This window comes from Anarrhichthys ocellatus, unplaced genomic scaffold (assembly GCF_004355925.1).
Source record: "Anarrhichthys ocellatus isolate YVR2014 unplaced genomic scaffold, GSC_Weel_1.0 scaffold40, whole genome shotgun sequence".
NCBI lineage: Eukaryota > Metazoa > Chordata > Actinopteri > Perciformes > Anarhichadidae > Anarrhichthys > Anarrhichthys ocellatus.
Window position 1 is genome coordinate 3,444,193 of NW_022280070.1, and position 12,919 is coordinate 3,457,111.

General features: G+C 41.7%; 1 protein-coding gene across 2 annotated transcripts; it reads right to left on the minus strand.

Annotated features, from left to right (window-relative positions):
• Positions 1 to 1,679: 1,679 nt before the first annotated feature.
• Positions 1,680 to 7,170, minus strand: LOC116394717 (uncharacterized). 2 transcript variants are annotated; one of them, XM_031867984.1, is made up of 15 exons: positions 6,863 to 7,170; positions 6,582 to 6,688; positions 6,261 to 6,386; positions 6,097 to 6,142; positions 5,940 to 5,990; positions 5,773 to 5,842; positions 5,570 to 5,659; positions 5,246 to 5,302; positions 5,083 to 5,172; positions 4,886 to 4,972; positions 4,680 to 4,736; positions 4,515 to 4,568; positions 3,666 to 3,779; positions 3,296 to 3,395; positions 1,680 to 3,194 (listed from the first exon to the last, which is right to left on the minus strand). In XM_031867984.1, exons 1-15 carry the CDS (start codon positions 6,921 to 6,923, stop codon positions 3,156 to 3,158), a joined length of 1,149 nt encoding a protein of 382 aa, XP_031723844.1. In that variant the 5' UTR covers positions 6,924 to 7,170; the 3' UTR covers positions 1,680 to 3,155. The 2 variants fall into 2 exon arrangements, with proteins under 2 accessions (XP_031723844.1, XP_031723845.1); XM_031867985.1 differs by having other exon boundaries at positions 3,666 to 3,758; positions 6,863 to 7,169.
• Between the last annotated feature and the right edge of the window lie 5,749 nt (positions 7,171 to 12,919).

Consider the following 12,919-nt stretch of genomic DNA (forward strand, 5'->3'; position numbering starts at 1 on the left):
TTTGATTTATTTTCTCATAACCATTGCTTTGACTGCTGTCTGGGCCAAAGGGGATGATTTTTTTTTCGTGAGTGTTTGCGTCATCGCAGGTCAGAGCGACCTTGTATCAGCACATATTAATAAAAAACAATTTGAAAAATATATGCTTCAGGGTTTCTCTGGGAACATCTTAAACTGCTCAGTTGTTGTTGTTGTTGTTGTTGTTGTACCCGTATGTGCAGCACAATTGATTGTGTGCTGACGCATGTGCCGGTGTGATAAAAGCATAACAGCACACAGAAAAGATTTCAAAATGAATCTCTCGCCGTGCCATATGCATATACATGTCAATATACCTACCTCATGATTCAAACTGGAAATGAAAATACATCTTTAAGCACTAATACAGTGGCTATGTTTTATTCATGGGCCGTACAGCAGGTTACGTCAGCATTGTGCGGCTCATCTCTGTACCAGGGAAGCAGGGGACTGAAGCCAAGCAGTCCCCTGTGTCAGCTCCCCTTTGAACCACAAATTGATGCATATGCAGATTTGACCCGGTGGTTTACATGATGATTCTGTCAAATGCTGGTCTGTGGCCAAAGAATACTACACAAAGTGATCAGAGAGGTGCAGGGGGAAAAAAGCAAGATGTCAGTTTAAGGAGACAAAACCCAACAACACTTTTAGTGTTTGGACAGGGACTAGTAAGAGCTTTACGCACCGGGAAGGACAAGAGGACGGGTCCCATACATATGTGGAGAAAGCTTTGTTTCAGGCTGACTCAGTATTACCGTGACCAACTACGGCGATACCTTCTATCTTCCCACATGTATGTACATGCAGACCTGTGGGCATACCCGCTCAGCTGGATTCCTCTTCACAAAGCATCAGTCAAGGTTAATTAATCATACAGCGGCGTGTTATCCCCGATGTAATCTTGTAATAACTGCCGTGCGGCTTACTGACTTCTGAATGCAGCAGTTTGCTTGCAGCTGTCCGTTAAGCCACGGCAGCACACAACTGTAGGCGACCTTTAGTACACTCTAGAGGAAGCATAAACATTGTGATCAACGAGAGATCAGTTAGGGATAACACAACTAAGTGTCTGGGTTATTATTGCAGCCCATCTCGCTTCCCTAAAGCCTTCTTATGCCCGATGTGGTGCGATCAGTGTTCAGCTCCCACCGAGTTTTGTTTCCTTTACTGCACAATGATACCGTTCACAGCCGAGTGTGATTGGTGACTAATTAGCCATTATCTAATTATTATGTGCATCAGAGCATACAGGATTCATCCATAATTACAGCCTCTATCATGTTCCTTTTCCTCCACCCATGTCACACTGCTGGCTTCACATGTATGGGCGACGCGTGGTGAGCCATCAGTCCATCCGCCCATCTGCCCAGCCCCTGCCTCGCTCACGTCCCCCCAGTGGAACTCCCTGAGAGGGGAGGCTCCGAGGCCTTGACCGTTCAATCACCCTCTTTCCATTGCACAGTGACACTTTCACACACTGACATACCAAACACGGGCAACAACCAACTCCAACCACCCTGACACACTCTCCTCTTGGTACTCAGCCCATCTGAGAGGTAAAAAGGGGGCTTTTTCAAGGTCATTGCACATTTGGAGAAGCTTAAAATAGAATGAGACATTGACTAACAACAACTCTCAGCAGATCCCAAGAGACGGAGGGAAGAGAGTATTAAATTCAGCCCAAACCTGTGTTTGTGGGTAACTGTAATTACAACCATACATCAAGCCACACTGTAACATAGGTTTATAACACTTCTACCAAGTGACGTTTAATGTAATTACCGTTCCTTTATTGGTTTATTTATAAATCAGAGCCCTATACTAGAAAATACAGACATCAAATGAAACATACACACAGATCACATAAATCATCGCTCAATAAGCAACAAATTACAACTATAAGGAGGCCTTAGTGTTTGATCATATAAATAAAGTATGTAAAATATATGGTTGGTAGGTGAAAGTAAAATGATCAGGAATAAATACGCATAAAAGGCGTTTGCATCATTCAACAAAAGTAATAAGAAGTGTAATTATGCTGTTTATGTACCTCAGTGGTGCAGAACTCGTGACTATTTACTGCCCCCATGTGGTAGAAAGTTGATACTCCAGCTGTTGTTTAGAAAACCAAAGTAAAAATGACCAGGCAGTGAAATCCAGGATTAAATAATTTATTTTAAAATCATTACATGAATTGATCATTTTAATATACATAATGTATTTATTAAATGTATCAACTAAAAAGCAAAAACAATGCAACTGAGAACATAAGCAAGAAAAGAAAAATATAAAATCACTGAATTCACAAATACAGACTGAAATGTTAACAAAATGAAAAAAATAAAAGGATGTGATTCAGGTAATAAGATTAAACATGTTGCTTGATTATAAATGATTAGTAATGGCAGGCTTACTTCTAACTGATTCGATTAATATGAAATTACAACAAACTTCAAAGAAAAAGCATACTATATACTGTATATGCTTTGCATTTATGTTATGAATCATCTCATTAAAAGCATACACTCTAATGAAGTACAATATAATAATATATATATATATATATATATATCAGTTTAGTTCATAATTATGTATTTATACTATATATCATACCTGTTATACAAGTATATTAATATACAGCTGTGGATATGGTACATTAGCTGACATGTTTCTGGTCCACCCATCCTTTGGTCAAGTCATGTACTTTATATTCTCAGTAACAAACCCCTCCATGTTTTTTGTTGTTATGTTATCTAATCCGTCTGATTGACTGATCACATGCCAATGAAAAGGCTGAAAGCGACACGGAGACAACACCAATTTCCACCGGGATTGTCTCATTTTTCGGACGGAAAAAAACCGTCATCGGAATGATTTAAAGATGTTGTGATCATAGAACACTTTGGCACGTAGGGCTTGTAGAGAATATATCGTCTGATGTTGTGAAAAAACAGAGCATGCTCATCAAGAGAGCAAAGCATCATGGGATGAAATTATTATTTAAACAAATGTTGATCCAAAGGAACTGCCAGTAAATGCACCACATACAAGAATATGTATTATTATAATATAAGCTATTATTATCTTTTATTTACTCCTCATATATCTATTTTATTTCACCAGTATTTATGTATACTTCAGTTCTTCATGTTGGGCGTTGACTCCACGTCAGCGTCCTGTGCATCAAACAAAACAATTGCCAAATCAAAAAACATTAAAAAAAAGCATTTTCGCAGAAAATATATTAAAAAGCATATAAAGAAAGCTTCCCACTTACTGGTACAGTAGAGCACCTGCTGACCTGGTCTGGGTCAAAGCCGCACTTGTCCACCAAAGCTACGGCTTTTCCTGTCATGTCAAAACATTGGTTGGCAGCTCTGGAGACAGAAACAACAAGGAACGGAGACATGAGCCTCTGCACAGAAACAGCAAAGCTCGGTTAACGCTCACTCTCCGAGGCAGACCTCAGACAAGTTCTGAAGTCAGACTTGGCGTGGGGGGGGGAGCAGTTCATAAAGTTACTCCTGACAGCTGTCCAAACAACAGGCAAAATGAAACAAGGTATGAAGCAGACTGGAAATTGGAAAGCGACAGCGATTTCTCTTTGGGCTCAGTTATGAGTGACAGAGAGCAAGAGGCAGTCTCACCGCTGGTTCAACAGCAGCGGTTGTCCTTCATTCCCATGATCTTCAGGAGCACGATCACCAACAGTCCATCTGCTGCTGCGCACTTCCCTGATCCTGGAGAAGAATTCACAGCTGCTATCAGTGAACAGATGGGCAAAGAAAAACCTCAGGGTGAGTGCTTCAGCTCATTATGTCTTTTTTTTCACTTTCTATATGCATTTTTTCTATACGTTGGACAATTTGGTTTGACATCAATCAATGGCAAATCAAATTGTCCAAGGTAAAAAAATAAAGTTCTCCGAGTTCCTTCCACAAAGGCATGCAGTTTAGGTTAATTGATGACTCTAGATTTCCCGTAGGAGTGGATGTGAGCGTGAATGGTTGTCTGTTTATGTGTGTCAGCCCTGCGATAGTCAGGCGACCTGTCCAGGATTACCCTGCCTTCAGCCAATGTCAGCTGGGATCGGCTCCAGGATGACAACTCGTTTTTGTAAACACTTTTACTCAAAGATTTAGGAAATAGTAGTTTTGTCTGTCAGCTGTAAAATATGAAAATGCAGTCCTCAGTTCTGGTATCTTGTGGAGTTTGGGTTTGGGCATGTTCTTTAAAACTTTCAATACTCTTCTTTCGCTCTTTATTTAGTTTTTAAAATGTGCTGCTTATTCTGATCTCATCTGCACAATGAACATTTGCATATCCTCTTTCTAGCTTTCATCATATTTTATTCATTTTACTTTATTTTTCATCCTTTTGCAAACATCCCAAACAGAAGTTAACATGAACTGTTGGTTGCTGTAAAATGTGATGCAAAAAAGAATTAAATCTCTACAACTCTACATGCTATTCTAATTGGCAGACTACAGACTTACCCATCAATGGCTTTTTCGTCGTTGTCCTTCACTCCTCCTGGATCATCCCTCAAGCTGCCAAGGCAGACAAATACAACAGTTGTTGAATACGTGTGTTGATTAACCAATAATACAAAATAATTAATAATAAACACACTGACAGTCCGTCCAGCACCAAAAGCGTACCTGCTCACGGCTCGACGATTAGAGGCCCTGGTACCATCAGAGGCAATCACGTCTCCCCTGCAAAACAAATACTGGATAAGAATGGTTGTGAATCTCCTCTGAGAAATCTCATTGACTACCTGTCCAGATAAAAGGACACTTCACCTACATGCTCAAAGGAAGATGAGCTACATGCACAAGCAAAAAGAAACAGCTTTCATTCTTACCTTTCAGTCGGCTGGATTCCTTGGTTGCTGGAGTTGCGGTCCAGACCAGAGGACTGAGGAGCCTTGCCATCAGCCGTAGGATCAATACTATGGAGACAAAGGTATAGCTTTGAGCAGATTACAGTCGAGACTTCCAATTGCTATTTTAAAAAACACTTTTGACAAACATGTTTTTATTTTTAACGTGGCAGCCTAACCTGTGAACATGCACACTTTTAAGTGCGTTATCCTGCTCGATATCATTTTCACCACCTTCACGTGGATCTGTGGCAGATATTTCACTCAGCCTACAATGACAAAGAAAAGATGAGGATGTATTCAACTCCACTGAAAGTAGCTCCTGAATGTTACCTCACCTACCTGATTGTGTCCAAATGATCCGCTGTGGACGCTTGGACTTCACTTCCTTCAGGGTTTCTTAAAGGGACATTCAAACATGAAGTTACGTTCAGGAACACTGATAATGTGCACTTTAAATTAGTTAGCCTAATGTTGAGTCATGAATAGACTAAGACAATTATTCTAAACTACGTTTTTTTACATCTTTCTAGTTCACCATTTGTCTAGAGAGACTCCTGGCAGGCAAAATTATTTTGCTATTCATTAATGTGTATATGCATCAAAGAGGCTTTTATGACAGAAGTGCATTTATGTGTGCAACAATGCCGGGTGAAAAATACTGACCTAGTTTGTTCGATCTCTCTCATCTCTGCCTTGGAAGAGATACATAGGTGTGGTAAAATCCGGGATACTATAGATGCATCGTGCTGCTTCCTGACATCAGAAACACACAACAAACATTTCTGAATCCGTGCAAGAAACTGTGTAAGTAAATGTGTGTATGACATTAACAGTCAATTCTAATCGCAAAAGGAAAACAAACTCACTTTTTCCGAAACATATAACAAAGCCCCCCGATGAGCACTATCAAACCGACCACACAGACAGACCCACTGACTGGAAGACAGACGAAATGCAAACGTGTTATCATCAACAAAAATATTGTGAGGTACTAGAATAAGAACAATGTCACTTAGAATAAACTCCCACTCACTGATGAAGCTCCATGGTCTTGGTGAATGAAAGGAATCCACATTCAGTGTCTCTGTTTAAGGTAAAGAAGTGGGATATACATCATGCATATATAATACACATATCAATGATCAGCAATGTAAGATTCAAAAGTAAATCAGTTATTCTCATTGTTTTACCAGTAACTTTATAATACACGCAGATCTCGTGTACACCGAACTCTCCCTGAAAAGCAAAATCAAAGTCTATATTGTGAGAGTGCAGAGTTTGTATTTCACATGTACTGTATACCTTTTATTGATTAAATTCATAGAAGAACATATTAAAATAGAGGGAGACTCACAATAGGAACCATGCATTTTATTTTCAGGTCTCGACAGTCTATTGTATCGACTGAATGGTTGCCAATGATCGTTTCATTCAAATGCTTTGTCGTCTGACTGCCAAGAACAGCAAAAGCAACCAGGGTCTGTAGGGAAAAAGAAAAAGAAAAGGTTGCTGTGATTAACTGCATTCATGGAGTTATTGCAATCTCAAACTTTCACTTTCCCATTCCCCTTCTCGCCGTCTCTTTCTTTCATTAAAAACACACATAGTACAGGCCCATAACACCTTTAAAACAAAACTATGAACTACTACAAAGTGAAAAAGCAAAGGAAATTACCCTATTATCAAACACGAAAATCTCACTGCCTTTAAGACACCGATGTAAGAACGTGAATCTGTCAGCAGTGATGATGTCTTTGCAGGAAATGTTTGTCCGAGGGCATTCTGTGAGACAATACAGATGTACAGTGTATCATTAACACACGTTTAGCTCTCTATGAACATCCTGAAATAGCAACTGCGTCATCACAACCGAGAAGACTCGTTACAGGAAGTAAAGAATATCCTGAAAAACAGAAAAAATTGAGAGAAACATATTTACAACGCTCCATCTCTTACCTAATGAGTTGGCGGTACAGAAAACAGTAATCAGGATGGTGAGACAAGTTTGAAGATCCATTTTGTCGAAGGAATGGAGAGAACTGTCGAAACGCGCCTGAAAAGAGTTCCCAATAAGGAAGTACTGTACAGGAAGTGTGTCATGAAAGAAAGTTGGCTTCAGTCCCAGGGGCGTTTCTAGGATTCAAAGAAAGGGGGGGCTTAGCCCCAAGGGGAGTGGCATGTTTGTGCGCGTTTGTGCAATTTTATTTGGGGCCCATTTGGGGCCGCGGATATCCATTGTTTCAGACAGTTCATAGATTAGTTCAATCAGAAAGAGTGTGATTTTGCTCTGTATCTTTGCTTGCATTCAGTATATGATAACATAAGAGACAGAATTTCAGGGTCATAATGAAATTTGACAACACAAATATGAACTTTTCTCAAATAAAGTGAGAGAAATAATTTTCCTGCTTGAAAAGGAAAGACGGATAAACTAGCTTTCATATCCGCGTCACTCCCAAATCCTAATTCTTAAAGGGACCGCACATAATGGATGGAGAATGGACCCGATAGTGTCAACTTTTGAGTTGTTTACTTGTTTTATTATGAGCAGAAGGGAATAAGATTTTGATCAACATTTACATCTATTTTGTTGTCCGTGTAGTTTTTACATACCAGTGATATTTTATGCTCATTTGGACACCATCACTGAGATAAAGATGAACTAGTTCAGTGTCAAATATACCATTCAATGGAGAAAAAAAACATGAATAACAAAAATAAAAAAACACATTTCAAGCACATCTTAATTATCGAATGATAAATATTGTATGATGGGCTGAAATGGAAGGAATCTTCTTATATACATCTGGTCAATGAATTGGATGATATACCGGTACAATAGCGTTATGAGGGACACTATGACATTTAGTTTTCACTAGCACTAACTGATTATAAACAACAACACTCTACAGGGACTGATATTGTTTCGAAATACTAGAAAGATACGGTAATGCAAAGAATAGAGAGATGTCGATAGTTATTTCTTGTATTTCGAATTCGCTCGTTCACACTGGAGACAGTTTCTAACAGAATAGCTAGCTCGCTGGCTAGCTTAGTGTTAACATAGCCTACTACGATATTCCCTTTCATTTGCCTCAAGTAAACCTAAATTTAAGCAGGTAACAATCGTTAACAACTACAGATAGCCACATTCCGTAACTACCTGTACTTACAATTTCACTCCGTGCATCATTTACTTTGAGCTAAACTCCTTGGCTATAATCCTGGCTGTCGTTGACGAGAGACGTTACTTGGCAGAGTGAGAAAGCCAGCGCAGCAGCCTCCCCAAGGTCCTAGTGCCCGGGGGATTATATCGTTAAGTATGATGATAGGCTGTTGGATTGTAATTTGAAGGGGGAGAAAACATACAAACCAGAACGCATGCACATAGCATGTTAGAGTTATCAATAACTTGTCCATGTGAGAAACAATAGTTTAATTTAATGACATCACCAAAATAAAAATAAAAAAAAAGATTTCATTTTTTTTAAAGCCAATAATGCCAAATTATTTGGGGGGGGCTGAAGAACATTTAGGCCTAAAATAGGCCTAACGACGCCCCTGTTCAGTCCCTCATCTCACCGACATTACCTTGCATCACTCAGTTGTTAAATTCAAGATATCTGGGACAGTGCCAGGATTTTATGAATTAATTACTTAAGTTTCTAACCTCTTGTTTTGTTGATTGAACGAGTATATTGCGAGTGTGCAAAATTTGGATTTGTAGTTTTTCAAGCTAACACAAGGGGAGGCCCTTCTCCTACAGGTCAGAGACACACATGAGAAGAGACACAAAATCACCACAGCGCTCTAATTCCACTCTAGACATTCAAACAATGAAGCAGATGAGTCATTCGATGAGCATAATCCTTCTGGGCAGTACAGATGCTGTAATGTGGCAAGTTTTTCCATATCAGGTGGATGCACTTGTATTCATCCATGTTCACTTTTGTGTTGCGTATACCCTCTTATCTTAGGAGGTGGGTCAGGGACAGAGGATGGCAGTCCTCCTGACATATTAGAACCATGAGAGAACGGAGTACTCACAGAGGCCTCTGTCTCTCTCACACACACACACACACACACACACACACACACAGTGCAAGGATAAAGCAGAAGCCGCCATGCTACAGCACGCTTCATTTACACTGCATCTTCCCTGGTCCACCGAGAAAACACAGACCATCGTATGTGTCACTCAATACGGGCCCCTCTCTATCTCTGCAACTCCGTCTACTTCCTCTCCGTCCCTCCCGGCCTCTCCTTTGCCCTTCTCTGTCTCTCTTACATTGCAGGAGTCAACCAGCATAGCGAGCAAAAAAGTACCTCCAACAACAAACTCTCAAGTTTCCACGTTAAACACAAATATCACATTAGCTTAGATGTGGGAATTGATATTGGGGCCAAGCAGATTTACTTTTTAGCCAATTTGGTGTGGCTAACCAGTTTAAGTTTGCATTGTTCTTGATCGCTTCATCACCTCTTGGCCAGACCCAAGTACTGAATAAAAATGACTTCTTCACAACAGGCATGAAAGAGAGAGCAAATGGACTTGGCTCATCTCCCCCGGTGGGAAGCTGAGTGGAAGTGGACTTGTCCAATCATCTGATCCATTTTCCATAGATATCAAGTGACAGTGGGAGGCTTGGATATCCAACCATCAATCTCCATATCCACAGAGCCCCTGCATAAACAGAGAGCAGCGATGACGCAGGACAGGCTGAAAACACACACAAAGCTCAGAACGTCCCACAGACCCCACACTCCTACAAACACCACGCGTCTAGTTCTGAACGATGGAGTAAATTCCAGCCAGTCTGAACAGGACTTTTAGGGTAAATAATTACAAATCTGCTGCTTTTAAGTCCTCTCCCCATCCGTCTCAACTCTTCCCTTCTTGTTCCGCTCATAAGAGCGGCGATGAGAGATAAACAGCTCTCCCGTCTCGCTGCCACCCCCTCAATCCCTCATTCTCCCTCCGTGTGGATGAGGGCAGTAGGCCTACTCTCAGAGCTTCAAAGGTAGAGTTTTGGCTCTGGTATGTCGAAGATTTGTTGTATGAGAAGAAGGACAGTGGCAAATGAACCCCCTTAAAGTTTGTACAAATAACCATTATGAACCCCAGTTTAGAACAACAACTGTGTGCACCATTCAGAGCGTGTGAGCTGTGGAGTCAAAGCTGAGGCAAAGCAACACCCTGAGAATCCTGAGTGGCTCTGACACAATAGTTCTGGCTGCTCAGTCGGTGCCCTGCTTGGCTTCACTTTGCTCCACAACGGTTTCTAAATACACCGGGTAGAAAGTCGACCGCAACCAAAACAGCATATACAGGCCAGGAGGGACTCCTATAAAGAAAAAAGTATCATGTTCACTCCCTAACAGTGAGGACTTTAGACTTTTCCCCCAGATAACAAATGTTCCTGTTATATTATGAAGCCAGAGAGCAACAACACAGGCAATGACATGGCATTTTACCCTGAACCCCAACCTTAGAAGTGATTGTACCGTGGCTAGCAAAAGCTTAGAGTCAGGGGTGATTTCAAGTAAAATGGTAATAAGCATAAGCCCTCATTCAGAATACAAGACCGAAGGAGGAGTGGGTTTAGAAAAAGGGCAAATCGTGCTGGGACTGTTACAGACACTTTGGCCAGTCCAGGCGGCTCAATATGAAGCCCCAAACCCCCAGTGGCACAGTTTGGGTATCACAAGGAGACACCTACATGCTACCAGCACAGGAAGCACACCAACACCAACACACATACTTACTCACATATAGAGAAATATGTACCCAGTTATCACAATCGTCTGGGTTTCACCCAGCTCAATCACTGGATAGCTCTGTAATACGTAAACATTCAATTATGCTATGTGGTTACATTATGGCACTTACATACCAAATACATGAACAGCTAATAAAAGTGAATTAGCAAGTCTGAAAGAATATTCTTCATGAGTGCTAGGAATGGAGGTGTCATGGGAATATGTGAATATATGAAGTCACAGGGCCCCACACAATAACATGTACACCCACACCCGACCTACACCTCCTACACACATATTAAAGCCCCTCTACCACAGCGACCAACTCTCCCCCTCATTTCCAAAACCACAGCTCCCCTTTACAGAGCTTGGTTAGCCTGGGCACAGCAACCCGATCCTGCTGAGAAAGTCTTATGAAAGGAATCAAATGAAACAACCCAATCAAAAACACCTCTCGTCCACAGAGCCAAACAAGAAAGAACTGGACGGTTTCTGCAAACAGACCAACCTCTGCCTGAGGGCCCATCAGTGTTTACGACTTGGTGGGGCTGCCTGCATCATATACATTGTGAGCTATAACACACACACACACACACACACACACACACACACACACACAGCCACCTCAACGCACTGCACAAGCTAACGCACAGCAGCTTTTATTCGCATGCTTCTGAGGCATATGTTGTGCAATATCAGAGAGCAACTTGGACAGCCTCTATTAATCTGTTTTCCAGCTCAATCTCCTGAGAGGGATCTCTGTCAGAAAACAAACCTCTCTGTTTGAAGCACGGCCTCCAGTTAAACTTGTTCAACTTCTGCCTTGCTCTGTACATTTCACTCTCCTCTCTCTTGTTTTCCCTCTCACTTTCCCTCTCACTTTCCCTCTCACTCCACTTTTTCTCCCCCTGCCATCTCTTTGTCCCCCGCTCTGCTCTTCACTCTCCTTCGCCATCGTTTTTCGCCCCTTGTGTTTCTTTTCCTTTCACTCTCTTCATTTCTTCCCCCCCCGTGATTCGTTGCTGGCGTACGTCTTAGTATTTGGCTGGGCGAAACCCAGGGCGAGCGTGTCTTGTTACAGCAGTCCTGGCCCTGTGATAAAGCTCTGCATTGTGAAGGATAATCCCTCAGAAACAATCAGGATTTCTTTTATACCGTGGCCTCTGTTATTTCTGCAGCCTCACACGTACAAACGCACACAGCACGCGCACATACGCACACACGCACACAATACAACTCACAGCAAACATCGCCAGCATTTGTCCTGACACACAAGTACAGTACATGTACAGGCTCCGGCATGCACCGCACACTGAGTGAACTCATGAGAAAGTATGCAAGAAATTCCCATCAAATTACCCTCGTGTTTAATGCTGTTTTGATGCTGCCCTCTGTGCTTTCTGTCACCTACAGCTACGATACCATGACGGGTGTTTTAGGGGACAGGGATTTTAAAAAAGGGGAGTTGCGAGCCCTATTGTTAAATAAACTAAGCCTGGCGTTCGGTTGTGCTGCGGATCAGTGAGGCGATCAGGCACTCACCTGAAAAATTGGGAGAGAGGAGAATGCAGAAAAGAGCAGAGGAGCAGCACACTGCAAAAATATGCACATGTCAACAAAGTTAAAAAACTGAATTAATACGTATGTAAAAACATGGACCATTTGCTGACATGTAACAGCATGAAGAAGCACAGGTGAAATTAGTAACCATTGAAGTGGTCTACCTTACTGGGACGCTCACATTGAGTGGAGCCACCATTAAGGTTATTTGTTCCATCTGTGAGTGTCCTGCCATAACAAGTCAAAGTATCTGAAGAAGGCCTATTGTGTGTGACTAATTCTCTCTCCAGTCTTTGAGGCAAGGCTGACCACACAGCTGATAACTAGGACCAAAATAACGGCGTTCAATTCAATAATGCTCATTAAAAACCAAATAAACAAGTTATGTTGCATTATTTTATCCATTTTTTTTTGACACGGTTACAGATTTGTGGATTTATTTTTTTGCAGTGTGCGAGCTTGTTGTGGAGACAGCTGGTGCAGTGTCTCGACAGGTTACCTCTGTGGTTCCAGGTCGTCTCCCTGTCACTGCCATCATTCCTCATCTTCCAACAGGAGGTTTCCTTCACCGGCTTTTCCACTGCCGGCATCATCTGTCACCACAACCAAGGGGAAGGAGAAACATAATTACAGGACAGAGGTAACCACAACTCAACCCCATTATCCCCCCCCCCCCCCCCCCCCGCACCCCAC